This window comes from Sorex fumeus, unplaced genomic scaffold, assembly GCF_029834395.1.
Source record: "Sorex fumeus unplaced genomic scaffold, SorFum_2.1 ptg000001l, whole genome shotgun sequence".
Lineage (NCBI taxonomy): Eukaryota > Metazoa > Chordata > Mammalia > Eulipotyphla > Soricidae > Sorex > Sorex fumeus.
The window spans coordinates 7,702,664-7,723,076 of NW_026606058.1; the positions used below are offsets into that span (position 1 = coordinate 7,702,664).

At 44.1% G+C, this 20,413-nt stretch overlaps 1 protein-coding gene across 6 annotated transcripts in view; it reads left to right on the plus strand.

The window, feature by feature from the left end:
* The window catches only part of HAO2 (hydroxyacid oxidase 2), a 40,653-nt gene extending 21,856 nt beyond the window's left edge, over positions 1-18,797 (plus strand). Inside the window, exons 5-8 of one of the 6 annotated variants that reach the window (XM_056122234.1) lie at positions 830-1,039; positions 10,586-10,744; positions 12,185-12,254; positions 17,770-18,795. In XM_056122234.1, coding sequence (XP_055978209.1) covers positions 830-1,039; positions 10,586-10,744; positions 12,185-12,254; positions 17,770-17,825 — 495 coding nt within the window. In that variant the 3' untranslated portion in view covers positions 17,826-18,795. Of the gene's footprint in view, positions 1-826; positions 1,040-10,585; positions 10,745-12,184; positions 12,255-17,769 lie in introns of all 6 variants that reach the window. The other 5 variants (XM_056122168.1, XM_056122454.1, XM_056122399.1 and 2 more) reach the window with 5 other exon arrangements.
* Positions 18,798-20,413: the final 1,616 nt, after the last annotated feature.

Below are 20,413 nucleotides of genomic sequence, written 5' to 3' on the forward strand. Positions count from 1 at the left end.
TGTGTTATGTGTTCAGGAGAGAATGCAGTGACCTCCAAGGGAAGAGAGACAAGGGTACCCCAAAAAGTAAAAGAAAGGGAGAAAGAAATTTTACATCTTAGACTGAGATGCAAGCACTTCTCCCCAAAATGGGGGTGTTAACTGTGTTTTTTTTAAATAGGGACTAGTTCTTTTCTTTAAAAAGTGGGGTTTCTTTTAGCTTTTGAGGTCACAGCGGCGACTCTCAGGGGTTATTCCTGGCTCTGCACTAAGGAATCACTCCTGGCAGTATTTGGGGGACCATATGGGATAAAAAGGTAAAAAGGTAAAGGCCCTCCCGTTGATCGTCGATTTGCTCGAGCGGGCCCAGTAACGTCTCCATTGGAGACTTTGTTGTTACTGTGTCTGGCATATCGAATACTCTCGGTAGCTTGCCGGGCTCTCTGAGAGGGGCGGAGGAATCGAACTCGGGTCGGCCATGTTGGCCGCTTGTAAGGCGAACACCCTACTGGCTGTGCTATCGCTCCAGCCCATGGGGATTAAACCCAAGTCGGCCACACGCAAGACAACCGCCCTACCCACTGTACTATCGCTCTGGCCTGGGACTAGTTCTTATTTGCATTTGTGTCTCCAATCCTGACAAAGTTGTAATTGTATAATTATTATACAATTAAAATAAAAATTATTTTTGCATCAATTTTGTTAAGAAAAGCTGCTGAGAGAAGTCAGATTGGATGTTATAGCTCCTCTTTCACACTTCTAAGTGGGGACTCCACCATTGTTTCATCTTTGGAATGGATCAAGCAGTATTGAAATGTTTAAAAACTCAGGTTCTCTTTATTCTCAGCAGGGAAACATAATGCCTAATCTCCAAATGACTCCCATTGATCCATCCATCTCCTGGAATGATCTGTCCTGGTTTCAGAGCATAACTCAGTTGCCCATCATCCTTAAAGGGATCTTGACCAAAGAGGACGCAGAGTTAGCTGTGAAGCACAATGTCCATGGCATCATCGTTTCCAACCATGGTGGAAGGCAGCTTGATGAGGTTTCTGCTTCTGTAAGTAGGGTAATATAGAGTGGGTATGCGCCGTGTAATCACATCAATGGCCAAGACCCAGAGACTATAAAATCCAGCTCCCAGAAGGGCGCGGCCGCATTTGCGGCAGCATGACATCTTATAATCTCATTCTTACTTTGGACAACCTGGCAGGCTACCGAATGTAGACTGCCCACATGGCAGAGTCTGGCAAACTCCCCGTGGCGTACCCAATATGCCAAATACCAGTAACAATGATAGGTCTCATTCTCCTAATCCTGAAAGAGCCTTGAATATGGCACTTTTTAAAATCTCAGGGCTAGGACGAAGGAGCCGTTACTGGTGCCTGCTCAAGGCAATCGATGAACAACAGGATGATCGTGATCGTGATCGTGATGCTTGTGAATGATGTGTGTGTGTGTGTGTGTGTGTGTGACCATAACAGACAAATCTTTGTAATCTGATGAACATTCCCCCATTACCACATTTGATCCTATCTACCTGTAAACTGATGGGGATGGGGGAGGGCTAATCCTTAATTAGAGCTTTAATAAGTGCCAGGGTATTTTTTTAACTTCATGTCCAAATCACACAATAGTTCTTCAGGATGAGTATGCTGGGATGTCTGTTTTTTTTTTGTTGTTGTTGGTAATTTATTTTTATTATTTATTTATTATTTATTTATTTTTTTTTAATTTTTTTTATTTATGTATTGAATCACCGTGGGAAAGGTTACAAAGCTTTCAGGTTTAGGTCTCAGTCATGCAAATATCAAACACATTTCCCTTTACCAATACTTATTTTTTACCATGAAGAACCCCAATAAAACCCCACCCCTCACCCCTCCCAGTCCCTGTGAGGCAGATGAATTCTAGTTAACACTCTATCTGCTTTGATTAGATTCATTGTTTCAATAAAAGATTCACCACTATTATTTAGAGTTTACCCCCCCCCCCCAAATCAGACATGCTGAAAAAGCATTGTGAAGTGATTTGCTTTCTACAGCTGGGTTCAAGAATTAAATGTTGGTTTTGGATTTCTGCTATTTTACTTATTGACCCTGGAAGTATTTCTACTGAAAGTCAGATAGTTAAGAAATTGGTTTCTGTGCTCTAGAGTCGTGGCCGTGGTGGAGAGCCGCTCGTGGGGGGCAACTGGTGGCCTCGGTAGGGCGTGAAGAGTGGACCGAAACGCCCCCCTTCCCATGAGGTTTTAGTCGCCCCAACTCCCCCGGCTCATACCTGCTGTCCACAAGGCTCCCATGCGGCCGCCATCTTTCTTTCCAGAGAGGAGAAGGCTACTGGGGCAACACCCTTTCCCCTCTGGACAGACATGATGGCCTGGATTAACGCATAGTCCTTTCACTTTTCTGCTCCAAGCTGCCGGGTTCTGCATTAAGTCCTTGTGCTTCTGGGGCCGTGGCCGTGCTAGAGAGCCACTCGCGGGGGCAACTGGTGACCTCGGTAGGGCGTAAAGGACGGACCGGAATGCCCCCCTTCCCATGAGGTTTTAGTCGCCCCCACACCCCCGGCTCATACCTGCTGTCCACAAGGCTCCCATGTGGCCGCCATCTTTCTTTCCAGAGGAAGGAGGGCGGAAGGGACCAACACCCTTTCCCCTCCAGGCAGACATGATGGCCTGGATTAACGCATAGTCCTTTCACTTTTCTGCTCCAAGCTGCTGGGTTCTGCATTAAGTCCTTGTGCTTCTGGGGCCGTGGCCGTGCAGGAGAGCCGCTCGCGGGGGGCAACTGGTGACCTTGGTAGGGCGTGAAGGACGGACCGGAACACCCCCCTTCCCATGAGGTTTTAGTCGCCCCCACACCCCCGGCTCATACCTGCTGTCCACAAGGCTCCCATGTGGCCGCCATCTTTCTTTCCAGAGGGAGGAGGGCAGAAGGGACCAACACCCTTTCCCCTCCGGGCAGACATGATGGCCTGGATTAACGCATAGTCCTTTCACTTTTCTGCTCCAAGCTGCTGGGTTCTGCATTAAGTCCTTGTGCTTCTGGGGCTGTGGCCGTGCTGGAGAGCCACTCGTGGGAGGCAACTGGTGACCTCGGTAGGGCGTGAAGGATGGACTGGAACGCCCCCCTTCCCATGAGGTTTTAGTCGCCCCCACACCCCCGGCTCATACCTGCTGTCCACAAGGCTGGGATGTCTGTTTTGCAGGTGGGATCCCTGGGTTTGGAGATGCTGAGTTAACTTGTCCATGTTTGTACAATCAATAAGTGGCTAAAGTGAAATTCAAAAAGCAAAAAGTTCTGAAAATCCTGAATCTCTTGCCTTACTGTAAAAGTACTGAGTTTGAAACTCGCCTCTATACATGGATTGTAACTCATATTTTCTCAAAGACACACCCTCAGAAGGAATATTGCCTCTCAGATAATAAATAACCCCAAACTTAAAAATGATCTATGAAATATTTGCTAGAAATCTGAGAGTATGTGGTTTTCCCCCTTAATTATGAATATATGTCTATTTTATATTTGGGGAAAGGAAATGAAGAGGAGACAGATCAGGAAAAAATGTTAATTAAATTATTTGTTAATTTTTATGGGATATGCTGGTAACCTTTTTTCCCAAGTGATTCTTCTATTACTTCTCGACTCATTTTAAGAAAGAGAAGTGAGGACTGGGAAGAAATCTCAGCAATTAGGGTCCCGTGTACTGCTTGAACCAAGACCCAGTGTGAACCCTGGGTATAGCCCTAAAGGACCCTCAAGCACCACCATGATGGCCCTGGTGGTCCCAGCACCACAAGGCATGAGCATCTCTGCATCCTTGGCCTCTAGCTTTGAATCCCCAGCCCCACTGACCCAGTGCCACTGAAAGCAGTCTCCAGACCCTCGGGAACACTGCTTAGGAAGGCTCCTCCCAGAGAAAAGGGAAGTGGGAGCTGTAGATATAGCTCAAGTGATAGTTATAAGGTAGAGCCTTGTAAGTGTGAGGTCCCCATATAATTCATGGGCTCCTTGCTCACAATAATAATAATAAGGTAAAGGTAAAGGCCCTCCCGTTGATCGTCGATTTGCTCGAGCGGGCCCAGTAACGTCTCCATTGGAGACTTTGTTGTTACTGTGTCTGGCATATCGAATACTCTCGGTAGCTTGCCGGGCTCTCCGAGAGGGGCGGAGGAATCGAACTCGGGTCGGCCATGTTGGCCGCGTGTAAGGCGAACGCCCTACCCGCTGTGCTATCGCTCCAGCCCTGAGGTCAGGATATAGCCCAGTGGTAGGGCACTTGCCTTGAGTATGTGAGGTCCAGGGTTTGATCCCTGACACCACAATAATAATAATAATAATAATAATAATAATAATAATAGTCAGAGAGATAGTACTATGGTCAGGACACATGCCTTGCATGCGGCAGTCTTGAGTTCAATCCCCATCACCACTTATGGTCCCTCAAACATGCCAGGAATTATCCCTGAGCAGAGTCAGCAGTAAGCTCTGAGCACAGCTGGTGTGACCCAAAACCAAACTAGGGAGTAAGGCTACCTGGGCTCAGGGCACTTCATGCCCTTCCTCCTACCCTGTGCCAGCATCACTGGGAGTGGCCCATGTGGGCCAGGGCACAGCAGGGCTGAAAAGAGTTGAAAGAGTAAAATAAAATGGAACAGGGGACCAATTTGATCATGGAAGTGGTACTGGTGTTGCTGTTCTGCCCTGACCATTGTTGTTGACTCATCAGGCTCGTTGGCTGGGGGTCATCTCCAGGATCTCTGAACACTACTTGAGAGCAGCACTGCAAAAGGAGTTATTTTTTACTTTAAAAAGAAAAGTGAGTGAGGATTTTCCCTCGGTTTTGGGTTATTTTGTTTTGCTTTTTTGTTATATAACCAAGCCATGAGAAGTTGTAAAGATAAAAAGGTCATTGCTACCATTTATGTAGATATTTGGGTATGTTTTAATCAACTTTTAAAATAAAAATACTGTTTTAGTTTTAAAAATGCCAATATTTTATTATTTATACTTATCAATGTACGATATGCAGCACTACATTTTAATATATAGGCTCCTCTTATTTTTAATCAGTGAACAATTTATATAATGAATTTTCTATTGTTGAAAGTCCTGGGATGTGTCCAAACTTTCACCATTCCATTTTACATTTAATTGATTTATCATTGATTTCCAACACTTCATGTATGTACACACCCTGCTGAACCCGGTACCAGTACCACTTCCATGATCAAATTGGTCCCTTGTTCCACTTCCACCTTCTTCGCCTCCTTTGCTGCATTTTTTTTTACTCTTTCAGAGTTTGTTTTTGGTGTGTGTGTGTGTGTGTGTGTGTGTGTGTGTGTGTGTGATTTTTTTATTTGTTTCCTGGGGTCGGAGAGCCCGGCAAGCTACCGAGAGTATTCGATATGCCAGACACAGTAACAACAAATTCTCCAATGGAGACGTTACTGGGCCCGCTCGAGCAAATCGACGATCAATGGGAGGGCCTTTACTTTTACTTTTACTTTACTGGGCTGGAGTGATAGCACAGCAGGTAAGGCATTTGCCTTGCACACGGCCAACCCGAATTCGATTCTTCTGCCCCTCTCAGAGAGCCTGGAAAGCTACTGAGAGTCTCTCCCTGCACAGCAAAGCCTGGCAAGCTACCCGTGATGTATTCAATATGCCAAACACAGTAACAAGTCTCACAATGTGTTGTGAGATGTTACTAGTGCCTGCTAGGGCAAATTGATGAACAACGGGACAACAATGCTTCCTGGTTTTTATTTGTTTGGGCTTTTTTGTCACACCCAGTTGTGCTCAGGGATCACTTCTGGCAGGATTGTACCTGGGCCAAATGCATGCAACCCAAGTGTCCTACCTGCTGTATTATCTCTTAAAGTCCCATTGCAATCTTTAGATGGCTTTGCTTTGGTTATTCTACCAAAAAAGAAACTATCCTGTACTAGTCTCACTTTCTGTCATATTTAGGTAAGCATAACCCCCTCAAGTTTTATCTGTGCTGTTAAAAAAGGCAAGATCTTCCCTTTCATTATAGATAAATTGTATTTAATTAAGCATGTTCACCAGAAATATGTTATTTTTTCTTTTGGGGCCACACTCTTTGTTACAAATGTAGAGTGATTACAGATTTAGTGTCGTGTTGTTTATTTCTATGTAAATATTTGGGAGTGCTGTTGCTGGTCGGGTGGTATTTCTATTCTAGGATTTTTGTTATGGTTTTTGGTTTGGGGCCTACACCTAACTATACTCAGAGCTTACTACCTATGCTCAGGGATTCCCTTGGTGTAGTGCTCAGAGGGCCACATGGAATGTCAGGATTTGAACTAGGTTCAATCATATACAAGGCAAGTGCCCTACTTACTATATTCTGAATTGGTGGGTTTTGTTTTTTTTGTTTGTTTTTTTGGGTCACACCTGACGATGTTCATGGATGACTCCTGGGTCTACACTCAGGAGTTACTCCTGGCAGTGCTCAGAGGATCATATGGGATGCTGGGGGTCGAATTCAGGTTGGCTGCGTGCAAGGCAAATGCCCTACCCGCTGTACTATTTCTACAGCCCTATATTCTGAGTTTGGTTTTTTTGTTTTTTTTTGTTTGTTTTTTAAGGAACCATTTTCCATAGAATCTACATCAATGTATATTCCTACATGCTATATGGGAGTTTTTGTTTCTCTGAACCCTTACCAACACATGTTGTTTCCATCCAGTCTTCTCAATGTAAGCCATTCTCACATGCACGAGAATATTTAACTGTGATTTTGATTTGCATTTCCCTAGCTCTAAGTGAAATCTGAGCATTTTTTTTCATGAGGCCATTTGCCATCTGTATGTCTTCTTTGGAGAAGTGTGCAACTAAAATTCCTGTTTATTTTGTAACTAGATTGTTTGTTGTTGAGTTGTATGAGTTCCTGATGTATGTTGGGTATTAATTCCTCATTTGGTGTAAAATGGACAAGAAGTAGAGTGCTATTTCATTTTTGTGGTGGTTTCTTTTGCTGTACCAAAAGCTTTTTAATTTTATATAGTTCTTTTAGTTAGTTTCATTTTTGTTTTCTTAGCTATTAGAGTTAGTTCACTGAGGCATCTCTGCAGCCAATGTAACAAGGATTATGATTATTATCCATATTTTCTTCTAAGGATTTTATGACAATTTAATGGATAAAGACTTTAATTTTCGTTAATGCTTGTTTAATAAGGATTTAGTCTAATTATTTGGCACCATCTGTTGAAGAGGCTTGATTTCTTCCATTGCATGATCTTGACTCATTTGTCATAAATTAAGTCTCCATACATGTAAGATGTTCAGTTTTATTCCATTGGTCTTTGTGCCTGGTTTTGTTCCAATGTTAAACTGTTTTGAACCTGGCCACTTTATAAGTACACTTTGAAGTCAGAAAAGAAGGTGCCTCCATTTTCCTCCTTTTTGTTTTTTGGGGATTACTTTGACTGTCCAGAGAAATCTTCCCCTGTTTTAAACAATGCAACGGGGACCATCCTTAAATCCTTAACACATTCTCAATTACTTCTCTAAGACAAATTCCAAGAAATAGAAAAACAGCATCAATTGCTTTGTATTTTCCAAGGCTTATGAAGCTTAAGGTATGAATTATTGGCTTTCTCCTCTCCACCCGATTCTGAGAGAAAACAGACATGGAAATAAAAGCCCACATGGAGAACAAGAGGAACACTTACTGTAGCTTTCCACAAGAACCGAATTAAAGGGAATGGTGAGGCCTCTACTCTTCAGTCCAGCTCTTGACCTGTAATCCAGGAGGAACAGGCCTGTAGAAGACAGAGAACACACTCCAGGTTTTTCCTGGGGGTCCTTCAGGGGTTCCCACATGCCACCTCTCACACAGAACAGAGAATATGGAAGAGTAGAGCAGACCCTGGTTTGTCCCAACAGTGCTGACAAAGTTGGATCATAAAGCACAGATGAGCCTGTCACCAACATGCAGCAAATAGGATGCACTATTAAATCTCAAACCAATTCTAATACAATATTTTACAATAGGCTCAATCTCATAAATTATTGTAGCTAGTCTTGCTTTTGTGGGGAGGACTTAATAATGGATCTGGAAAGAAGCTAAATAATTCTCCCTGTGTGCTTACTGAACAGAAAATGAGTATTGGCAGAATCCAGAAGGAAGAATTTTGTCTTTGCCAACGCTCATTAGGTTTCTAGAACTCCTCTTGGATTGTCCCCCAAAGAAGCACAAAGCAGTTCCTTCCAACCTTTAACCCAAGGACCCACCTCCCAGGCTCTGCTGAGCCTGGCTCAGACTAATAATCTGCTTTCAACTGGCCTTCAGAGGCTTCAATTCGTTTGTTTTATCATGCAGCTGCCCTGCTGTTATCTTACCTCAGATACCCTCTGAGGGTCAGGAACAAGTTGCTCAAATACGATGTATAGAGAGTGATGTTGGACATGACCAGACTGCTCCAAATGTGCTGCCCATGACCCATCCCCATTGCTTTGCAAAAAGACTTAGTACCTTAGTGATGGAAAACATTTCTGGCTCTCCCACCCTAGAAACAGCAGGGGAACTCCGCTGATGGGAATGTTGTCTGGTTTAACTCCTATGGAAAATAGTATGGAGATTTCTTGGAAAAGTAAAATTGAGGTGACAGATGACCCAGCAACTCCACTTGGCATCTAGCCCCAGGACACAAAAGCATTCATCCCAAAGAACGTTTGCACACCATTACTGATTGCAGTGCAATTGCCAAGATATGGAATCAACCTAGATGATTGATGAGAGAAGAGTAGATAATGAAGGTATGGTTCATATGCACAGTGGAATACTATGCAGCTGTAAGGAATGATAAAATCGTGCAATTTTATGAGACTTAGATGGAACTGGAGAAAATCATGTTAGGTGAAGTGAGTCAGAAGAAACAGGACAAATACCAGGTGATCTCACTTAACCGTAGCATATAAAATAACTCGATGAGGGAATGCAAAATACCAAAGGTGAGAGATATGTATTGCCGCATCCCGCACGGCCAACTTGAACCTTGGGCGGAGTGAGGGAGTGAGAGCTCACCAGGGCTAGGGAGGACTGCATGCAATATGCAGCATACCGCTAGTTTATTTTCATCCATGCTGGTCTATATAGTCTTATTTTAGCAATGATCAGCAGGTTACATAAGCTTCATTGTCCTGTCCTGTCCTCCCATTATTCATCGATTTGCTCGAGTGGGCCCAGTAACGTCTCCATTGGAGACTTTGTTGTTACTGTGTTTGGCATATTGAATATGTCACGGGGAGCTGGCCAGACTCTGCTGTGTGGGCGAGATACTCTCCGTAGCTTGCCGGGTTCTCCGAGAGGGGCGGAGGAATTGAACTTGGGTCGGCCATGTTGGCTGCGTGCAAGGCAAACGCCCTACCGCTGTGCTATTGCTCCAGCCCTACATAAGCTTCATTAACAATATTAATCATGCTGTGCAAGCAACTTTATTTTTACCAATATTACTTATTTTACGGTTGCTTCTTGTTTTTTGGTTCCTTATCTCAGCCCTGAGAAACAAGGATGGAGATGTGGCCTCGGACCTGGTCAAGGCAGATATGAGCCAATCCTCCCTTCAGCCTCCTCTCAAGTCCAGTTGCTAGAGCATAGTGACCCTTCGACCTCCTTTCCAGGCTGGCCACCAGAGCATAGTGGCCTTTCAGCTGCCTGTCAAGGTCTGCTGTCAGGAGATGGCTCACTCTCACACCAAGTTTCTCCATCCCTGTGTATAGGAACAGAGGCAGGGAATGCCTAGGCCCGTCCCCAACAATGTATATTTTCCTTTTAGATTATAGAAATGAGAATGACAGGGTATACAAGAAATTGAGGGGGGAGTAAGAGAAGGAAGATTGGAAGTAGCAGAGGTAGGGTCCAGGGTTTCAGGCACATCAGCACATCTGTTGGCAGTAAGGTAGGATGTGTTACATCTATACACCTGAGCCAGAGTCAACAACACTGGAAGCATGAAACCCAAACTACAACAACCAAACTTAACAATGTGCCTTTCAAGGGGGCAGAATGGTGGGTGGGATGGAACCTGGTAACATTGGCGGAGGGAAGTTAACACTGGTGGTGGGATTGGGGCTGGAACGCTGTATGCCTGAAGCTCAATTATGAGCGATGTTGTATATCCCAGACCCTTAGTAAAAGGAAGAAAGAAAAATTAAAACAAAAGAAAGAAACAGCAGGCGTACAAAAAGAAAAGCAAAAATCAATTACCTGGTTTCTTTTTTTCAAATGAAGCTGTGGGAGTGACTAGTGTAAATGAAAAACATCTCCTCCATAATTTGAGGAGGTGTCATACTGTGACGAGTGTCTTTGAAGCTGCCCTTTGGTCAGAGCCGAGATCTGCAGGCAGGAAAGCCAGGAGAGAAAACCTGGACACTTGAAACGAGGCAGCAGTTGGGTAAGAGCAGCACTATTCAAGCCAGAATCAGGCAGGCACGACTGGACACACTCCTCACCACTTCCTGAACCAATTCTTAGTCCCAGTCCACACGGAGGGGGTCCCCTGGGCTTATAGGCCTGGAGCGTGCGGACAGAGACATCAGAGACATCTTAAACCCTACACGTCTTTCCTTTACAGATCGATGCCTTGCCAGAAGTGGTGGCTGCCGTGAAGGGACGTGTTGAAGTATACGTGGATGGTGGGATCAGGTCTGGCAACGACGTGCTCAAGGCGCTGGCCCTCGGGGCTAAGTGTGTGTTCGTCGGGAGACCAATCCTGTGGGGTCTTGCCTGCCAGGTGAGGGGGCAGTGTGAAAACCAGCTGCAAGGTAGTTCAACTTCTCTCTTCCCAGGCTTCTCTGTGATCTCACCTCCAGACTCAGCTGCTAGTTTCTTTCTTCTTTTTTCATATATTTTTTTTCTATTAAAGAACTGTGATCTGTAAAGTTATTGACAGTTGGGTTTTAGGCATATAATATTTTAACACCAACCCCACCACCACCACCAACTTCCCTCCACCAGTGTTCCCATATTCTCTCCCCAACCCCACCCTGTCCCTGCCTGTCCACTTGAAAGGCACATTACAAAGCTTCAGTGGTTGCAGCTGAGAGCTCCGTAGCACTGTAGCACTGTCCTCCCATTGTTCATCAATTTGCTTGAGTGGGCACCACTCAACAAATTGTGAGACTTGTTGTTACTGTTTTTGGCATATTGAATACATCACGGGTAGCTTGCCAGGCTTTGCCTTGGGGGCGATGTTTTTCATTTTGTTGAGTCTGTGTTTTGGATATTTGACTATACGACTCACCCATATACCAGTATAACTGGAGCCCTGATGCCTGTTCACCCATTACTTCCAGTTCTCTTCTCCTTCCCACCCCTCTGATTTCTCTGTCCTTGCTAAAAATTGGGGTCAAAGGTGATCTAGGCATCCCCTTTTACCACATCTCCTCATCCACTACACTGTATACCACAGATAAATGAAATCGTCTTGTTGTCTTTCTTCTTCTCGCTTACTTCACTCAATATGACATCTTCCAGTTCCAACCACGTTGCAACAAATTGCTTGATTTCATCATTTCTTGCATCTGCATAGTATTCCATTATTTATATTTGCAACATCTTCATAATTCATTTATCTCTCTGGACACGTAGGCTGATTCTGTATCGTATCTTTGTACTGAGTGCAGCAGTGAATAATGATGTGTGTATGTCCTTTGGGGAGAGTGTTTTTATATCCTGGGGTAGATGCCCCAAAGTGGAATTACTGGGTCTTATGGCGGTTCAATTCTAAGTTTACTGAGAACTCTGTATTGTTTTCCACAGCGGTTGTACCAGACAACATTCCCACCAGCAGTGAATGAGAGTTCCTTTCTCACCACATCCCCACTAACACATTGTTCCTACTATTTTTGATATATGTCATTGTCTTTGGTGTGAAATGGTATCTCATTGTCATCTTGATTTGGATTTCTCTGATGATAAGTAATGAGAGGTTCAGATGTTTTGAGAACACACCCACACACAGACACACACACCTCAGCTTCCTCTGCTTCTGGGTGTGGGTTTTGTAGGTTTGCCCTCTCTTTTTTTCCTTGCTTTCTTGCTTCGTTCTGATTTCACAGCTCCAAGAACACAGAGAATTTTCATTCATATTGTGATCATAATTTTTTTTTTCTGTCTTGCTCCCTTCCAATACCTGCCCCCACCCCCCCACCCCCTCCTATCTTGGGAACAGGGTGAACACGGTGTTGAAGAAGTTCTGAACATTTTAAAAAATGAATTTCGCACTTCCATGACTCTGACTGGTAAGTTTTAGAAATTCTTACTCTGGTGCAGAGCTGAGAGTGGGATTTTGAAAGAGAACAAAGTCCTAATCCAGTTTTACTTGGCCTGGTGCTGTCAGGAAGAGATTGTAGGGATAGGATGGCTCAGAGACCACACCCAGAGCTGAGATAGTACACTGGAGAGACTTTCAAGCAGCCAACCCTGGTTCAATATCCAGCACTGTTTAAGGTCCCCCTCCCTGCACTGCCAGAAATGATCCCAAGCACAAAGCCTTTGTAGCCCAAAGATTCCTCCACTCCCACCACCAAAAATATGGGTTGCACCCAAATGCAAAATCCAGTGTATCTGCCTACAAAAATCACATGCAATTTTTGATTTTGAGGGTCCCATTCTGCGCTAGGCTGTGCAGAATAGTTAGGCTTGTTGGATACTAAATACTGGGTGTCATCCTCTAAGTGTTTTCATGGACTGCAAAGAATCAAGGAATTGTATTCCAAAGAAGTCAGCAGCGGAACTGGGAGAGAGATAGGAACAATCAGGAGACAAGAAAAAAAGACTTGCCTTGCACCGAGACAGACAAGATCTCAAAGATACATGCAGGTGTATTCTAGTACAAAATGAAATGTAAAATAGTGCTCACCCACAAAATAATATAGGTTTTTAGCTGTTTCATCCCAATGGACATTTGAGAAATATGGAAAGGAAGCACACATTGAATAGTGGCATTTAGAATGACTGCAGAGTAGTGGTATGGAAGAAAGCTTTGAAGCCAGATTGAAGATCTGAAATCAGAACTAGCCTATGCTAATGCCACTGGTGAAGAAACTACTCTGTTTGGTTCTTTCTGAGCATGGTCAGGGTCACTAAAACTGTCAGACATGCTCCAACTCCAAGCAACCTACAGAGCCAGATAGTTCCCTATAAGGTAATTAGCAACTTCTGGGTCCTAGTTACACACAATGAATAATAAAGAAATAAAGAAAATCAGGAGACTGGCTGGACAGAAACCACTCTTTCAAATAATAGTCCATACGGAAACAGAAATTACTCCAACTGAAGAGAAATTCAATTATGTATATTATGTAATTATGTCATTTTTAAATTAGTTTTTGTTGGGGGCCACACTAAAAAAATCAGGTCTGGGGGTTTGTGGCATGCCAGGGGCTACTCCCTCGTGGAGCCTGAGGGTCTCATACAGAGCTATTCAAGAGGGTCCCTAAGGGCCAGCGTTTACAAGACTCCGACGTGCAAAGCTTATGCTCAAGTCCTTTGAGTCTGACCCCTTTGAAAAATATTGTATTATGGTTACAATAATCTTAAATATTTCGCTTTTGGTGTACAAAGAAACGGCACCTCCACCACCACCAAAGTGCCACAGGCCCTCCGTCACTGTCCTTATGTCCCTTTTAGTACACCATTCACTTACTACATTCTCTAAGGCCTGGAAAACTCAGTTCTGTAGTAATAGTCCCAAGGTCTGTTGTCACTGGGTACTGTCTGTTTCCTTGCTTTATTGATTTATATGCCACATATGAATGAGATGTTTGACATGTCTTTCCTCTTATTTATTTTGCTTAACTTGACTGTCACTGTCACTGTCCTCCCGTTGTTCATCAATTTGTTCAAGCGGGCCCAGTAACATCTCCATTGGAGACTTTGTTGTTACTGTGTTTGGCATATCAAATACATCATGGGTAGCTTGCCAGGCTCTGCCATGCGGGCGAGATACACTCGGTAGCTTGCCGGGCTCTCCGAGAGGGGCAGAGGAATTGAACTCGGGTCGCCCTTGTTGGCTGCGTGCAAGGCAAACGCCCTACCGCTGTGCTATGGCTTAACTTGACACCCTCTTCAAAGGTTCCCAAACATGGGGCCCGAGAGATAGTGCAGCAGGTAAGACATCTGCCTTGTACAGAGCTGAGCTGGGACCATCCCCAGCGCCCAAACCATCCCCTGTGCCTCCCCAGGAGTTATCAGATAAAAAGCAATCACTCAGCAACATCTGGAAATCTACTGTCTTTAAGTAATCAGAGAGAAAGTGTCCCCGCACCCACCACCACCACGATTGTACCTGAAGCTGCTACTGCCCCCTGGATTGTTACAGTGGGCTCCCCAGCAGACAATATTGCACCTCAGGAAACCCTGGAACTCTAACAAATGGTTTTTGGTATTTTGGTTACTCTATATCTTGTGTGTGTTTTTTTTCTGTTTGGGCTTATTTTGTTTGGACATACAGATGCTGGGTGCTTCAGTGGATTTTGCAACAGGGCCTGGAGGATTCTCTTTAACTCCACTTTGATGTGCTCCTTATATTGGTGCTGAAGGAATTGTTCTCCAATTTTTCCATTTGGCCATCTCAGTCCCTTCGTCTCTGGTCCCAGGCCTGCCTGTTTATGGGCCTCTGCCTTCTCATAGCTCTACACTGGGAATAGACAGCTTTAAGTGGATGGACAGATCAGTCATCACAACCAAACGAGAGACAGAGGACATGACTGAGGAAGAAGGGAAAGATAGGAAACTGTCTCAAGCCGGAATCATAAGTTTTGATGTGAGATTACTTTTCCATAGTTCAAATATTACTTTACAGTGGGCTCACTGCACTGAAACCTCTCCACCTGCTGCCTAAAAATCCCAAACTTTTCAAAATAATTGTCAACTCAGAGAAGATCTTCTGACTCTGAATTCCTATCTCTGCCGAATTAATTCCATGACTTATGTATATTTTGATGGGTTACTTGTGTATCCTGTGCCTGTTGGTCCTGTCCACTCTAACCCTTGCGTGAAATTCAACTTTTTGCATTTTTAGGAGGAAACCCCCTGTGAATAGTATTTTGGTGAGTTATCCATCTCACTAAAGTATGTTTGGGGAAGACAAGAACACGTGACATAGAGGTGAAAAGAACGTCCAAGAAAACATTACACATCTTCTTATTACATTTTTTCACCCTTATCATTATCATCACAGATTTTGTATGTGATGTCCACAATTTTCCAGCTTGGATGCTCTCTCTCTTTATCTCTCTATATCTGTATCACTGTCTCTCTCTTCCGCTCCCCCCTCCCGCCCCCCGCGGCACTCAAGACTTATTTTTAGCTCTGTATTCGGGGATCACACCTAGTAGGACTTGGGAGATCATATGGGGTGCAGGGGAGCTTACGCAGGTCAACTGCATGCAAAGCAAGCACCCTACCCACTACACTATCTTTCCAGCACTCTCTCTCCCTCTCTCTCTCTCTCTCTCTCTCTCTCTCTCTCTATATATATATATATATATATATATATATATGTTTGGGCCACATCCAGCAATACTCAGAGGTTATTCCTAGCTTGGCACCTAGAGTTACTCCTGGCAATGCTTAGGGAACCATGGGATGCCAAGAATCAAATCCAGGTCAGCTGTGTACAAGCTAAATGTCCTATCAGCTTACCAGCTGTACTATTACTATGGCCTCTCTCTTTTTACTCCTTATCTAGATTAATTCATTTTATTCCCTGTCTAAACCCAGCTAATTTTAATTTTTCATTTTAATTAAGATCCTCTACTAAACAAGGTGCTTTTTTTAATGAAGCAAGATATTTTATAGGAATTTATTTAGAAATAAATAAATTTATTTTATTTATAAAATAAATAAAATATTTTATAAATAAAATATTTATTTTATAAAATAAAATGGAGAGTGGTCTCAGCATGGTTGTGGCTGGTTCTGGAGGTCTTCGGCTGCTGGAGCTCTGCTCGGGGCAAGGAGGGAAACTCAACCCTCCCACCTCCAAGGGGCCCCAGTGAGGACAGCCAGGCACAGGGGCAGGAGACTCTCCACACGCATGAAGGTACCGGCAGAGGAACAAAGGCATGCGGGTCCTGGGGCTGAGATCTCCAAGCCTGCTCAGATGGGGGCTGAGCATCCTCCACCCAGATCCTCCATCTTCCAGTAGGAAGGGGTCACACCCACCAACTGACCCCCGGTCCGTGTAATCCCATCAATGGCCAAGACCCAGAGACTATAAAACCCAGCTCCTGAAAGTGCGCGGCCGCATTTGCAGCCGCGCAACATCTTATTATCTCATTCTTACTTTGGACAACCTGGCAGGCTACTGATTGCAATCTGCCCACAATGCAGAGTCTGGCAAACTCCCTGTGGTGTACCCAATATGCCAAATACCAGTAACAATGATGGGTCTCGTTCTCCTAACCCTGAAAGAACCTTGAATATGGCACTTTAAAATCTCAGGGCTAGGATGAAGGAGATGTTACTGGTGCCTGCTCGAGGCAATCGACGAACAACAGGATGATAGTGATCATTATATATATATACATATATATATACATATGCATATATATATGAATAGAGCTCGAGCGGGCCCAGTAACGTCTCCATTGGAGACTTTGTTGTTACTGTGTTTGGCATATCGAATACGTCACGGGGAGCTTGCCAGGCTCTGCCGTGTGGGCGAGATACTCTTGGTAGCTTGCAAATCATTTTGATCACTTTAGGTTGTAAAGTAGAAGTATAACTATTGGTTGCAAATTGCTCAGCTGCATTTTCCCCCTTTGATTATTTAACCTCAGGCAGTTGCCCTAAGGATATTAGATATTAGGATGAAGGAGACATTACTGGGGCCTGCTCGAGGCAATCGACAAACAACAGGATGATCATGATCGTAATCGTGATGTTGTGATAATTGGAATAAAGGAGAGCATGAACCCAGGCTTGCAAAGTAATTCCCAGTGCAATCATAATTAGAGCATTTTGGTGTCAAAGAGATAGAATAGCAGTGATTCCTGAATGCACAGCCAGAAGCAATCCCTGAGCATCACCAGGTATTCCCCTTCCAGAGAAAAAGCTAGGCCATTTTGTACTCGTAATATTTTACCAAGGTGAGCCACAGAGATCAAAGTAGGCTTTTTCCCAATCATAGACCTGTTCTCATGATGGGGTAGTTTACTAGTGGTATAGATAAAATATTGAGGCTCTTTCAGGGTCAATGGCATAAGACTCGTTATTGTTACTGTTTTTGGCATATTGAATATGCTATGGGTCGCTTGCCAGGCTCTGCCGTGCAGGCAGGATACTTTGGGTAGTTGCCGGGCCCTCCGAGAGGCATATATTTATTTTCCTCTATGATTTATTGCTTGCTGTGTGAACACCATCAAATATGGTGTAGTAATTATGGAAAATGGGTAGGGAGTGTCTTATGATGTGTCCAGGAATATGTTCACTCATATGTGAGTGAGGTCATATGTGAGGCTCGGCCCGAGCATGTGGAAAGCGGCCTGGAGTGTGGCAGCAGTTGGGTAGTGGAGGTTGGCTGTCGGGGCTGGGTCCCTTGGGGCGGCGAGGGCTCTCACCCCCCTCTGGGGTACCCTGAGTGAAAACAGTCTGGAACAGAATCCAGGTAAAGATGAGTAAGGAGAGGCTGCTAAAATCTCAGGGCTAGGACAAATGGAGACGTTACTGGCACCCGCTTGAATAAATCGATGAACAGTGATACAGTAATAAATAAAATAGATTTTTTTTTTTTACTGCATTGTTTTTTAGGCTGTCGGTCTGTCAGTGAGATCAATCGGGACCTGATCCAGTTCTCCAGGTTGTAAAGTACAAGAGTGAATAATTGGACCACTAAGGTTGCCAATGGAAGAAGAACAATTCAGCACAGAAGGACACTGTTCTCGCTCACACCCTCTCTCACTCAGTGGCTCAACCCGAAACCCTAAACCACTCTTCCATGATGGCTGGGGACCCTAAACCCCTTAACTTTCTCAATGTGCATGGTCTCCTACTTTTTTGCTCCACTCTTACCTGAAATCATCTGAAACGACCTCAAAAGGGTGGATCAATACCAACAAAAAAATTAATGGATCATATTTTAGCATGTCTTGCGTATCTTTGCCAAAAAGGTGGGGGGGGGGAGAAATTGGCAATCTGGACAGGAAAGTGATTTGCATAAATTATTCCCCAACCAAAAATTAAAATACTCTGTCTATAGATACCAGGAAAATAATACACTTTGGAATCCAGGCTCTGGAGCTATACAGGCATGCTGATATTTCGGATTGCTTCTGATAAGCTACATGACTTGGGAAAGTTTTTCAGTCTCCCTGTGGTTCCATCTCCTTCTCTAGAGAAGTTCTTTCTGCCAGCTGGCTATCTAGGTTGGGAAAAAAGTGAAGTGAGGTAATGTGCATAAAATCCAGAGTATAATGCTTAGTTCTCTGTAGAAAGTCTATAAAATATCAGCCGTTATTATTATTATTTGGAAACTTCACATTAATCTTGGAAGAGCTTGTTAAAATATCACCTATTCTTACCCTTGGCTACTTGCATAATGTTTTCTGTTGCACTTTGCATTTTCCACCAGTATGCTCCTGATTATAATTATAATTACTTACGTGTATGGCTCTCTTCATAAATAAACTATATAACCAGTTGAAAATAAAAAAACTACATACTCGATACTGAAATTGTCATCTAGCAGCATAACTCTTGTAGAAGAGTGAATTAATAAAGAGCTAGAAAAATAAATATACATCTACCAGAATAAAAAAGGCCCTCCCGTTGATCACCGATTTGCTCGAGCGGGCCCAGTAACGTCTCCATTGGAGACTTTGTTGTTACTGTGTCTGGCATATCGAATACTCTCGGTAGCTTGCTGGGCTCTCCGAGAGGGGCAGAGGAATCGAACTCGGGTCGGCCATGTTGGCTGCATGCAAGGCAAACGCCCTACCGCTGTGCTATAATATTATCTGTTGAAACTTATTTTTAGAGCAGGACTGTTTGTTATATCTAATACTTGGAAACAAGAAGAAAACAAGATTAAAAACCAATGTCCTTTCAGTACTGGTTCCCCTATGTTTCCTCTTGATCCCTGATATGTTCTGTTCTGTATAGATTTTATTTATTTATTTATTTATTTATTATTATTTTTTTATTAATTAATTAATTTATTTTGAATACCCATCTCTCCACCAGTGACCATTTCCGACCACCTCGGGTCCCAGTATCCCTCCCACCCCCCACCCCCTCCTTCCCACCCTGCCTCTGTGGCAGGGCATTCCCTTTTGTTCTCTCTCTCCCATTGGGTGTTGTGGCCTGCCTGTATAAGAGTTAAGCCTGGTTTTCAGGGAGAAACGTTGGATGATTTACTTTCCATTGATCACCTTGCATATAGGGAGATGTCGCACAGCCGTGTAAGCGGCCGCGCGGTTTGGAGTAAAAGTCCTGGTTGCCGCATACTTGAGCTATGCTTGCAGAGGCTCAGGGTCACCAGGGTTCCATCTGGAGGAGGCGGGATGTGGCACCTACCCCATCTGGGACTTCCCGGTGATCTCGGCTCCCTTCGGGACCTGGTACCTTCTCCAGGAGCTGTGGAGCCCCCCGCCCCCCCGTGGCCTTTCTTCTCTGTGGCTGTGTGCTATAAAGATGGCACTGGGGGGCCAGTTGTGGGCATGACTTCCGGAGTCAGAGGTTACCTGGGGGGCCGGGGTTGTCCCAGCAGTTTGGAGGAAAAGTCCAGGTTCTGGTTCCTGCATACTCGAGCTATGCTTGTAGAGGTTCATGGACACCAGGGTTCCATCTGGAGGAGGGGAGTTCTGTATAGATTTTTTAAAAAAATAGAAACAAATCCTATGTTTTACCTTTTAAAAAAATAGTATCAATCATGTTCTGATTTAAACAGGACAGAAAAAAAATCGACGTGATAGAAGAAGGAGAGTAAAGCTAGTTAGACTGATTGATAGAATAGAGGACAGTCTATAAAACTGAGACTCAGAGGTTGCATTAGGTGTCACTACTGATGGGTTGACAATAGGAAAATGTTGGGAGAAAAGCCCCTTTTGGTCTGCTTTGAAGTGTAACACTAATCCCTGGGATCAGCAACACATTTTGGTCTGCTTTGAAGGGAAGCCTGTTGCAACGCCTACTTATTGCAGGTCAGTGTTACCTGGGGACAGGGTGTTTCTGGAAAATGTGTGGTGAAGGTGTGACCCTATTGACAGAAAACATGTTTGTTCTGATCCCCCTGTGTATGTGACCAGTTGCACTCTCCCATCACCCTCCTCAACCTATAGTAAGACTTGATGTCTCTCAATAAAGTGGAGCTACTGTACAGGACCCCCACCCTGCGCATGTGCTCATTTCTTTTCTCTTGGAGGTGGCGGTGGCAAGGTTTGCTCTTTTCCCCAGA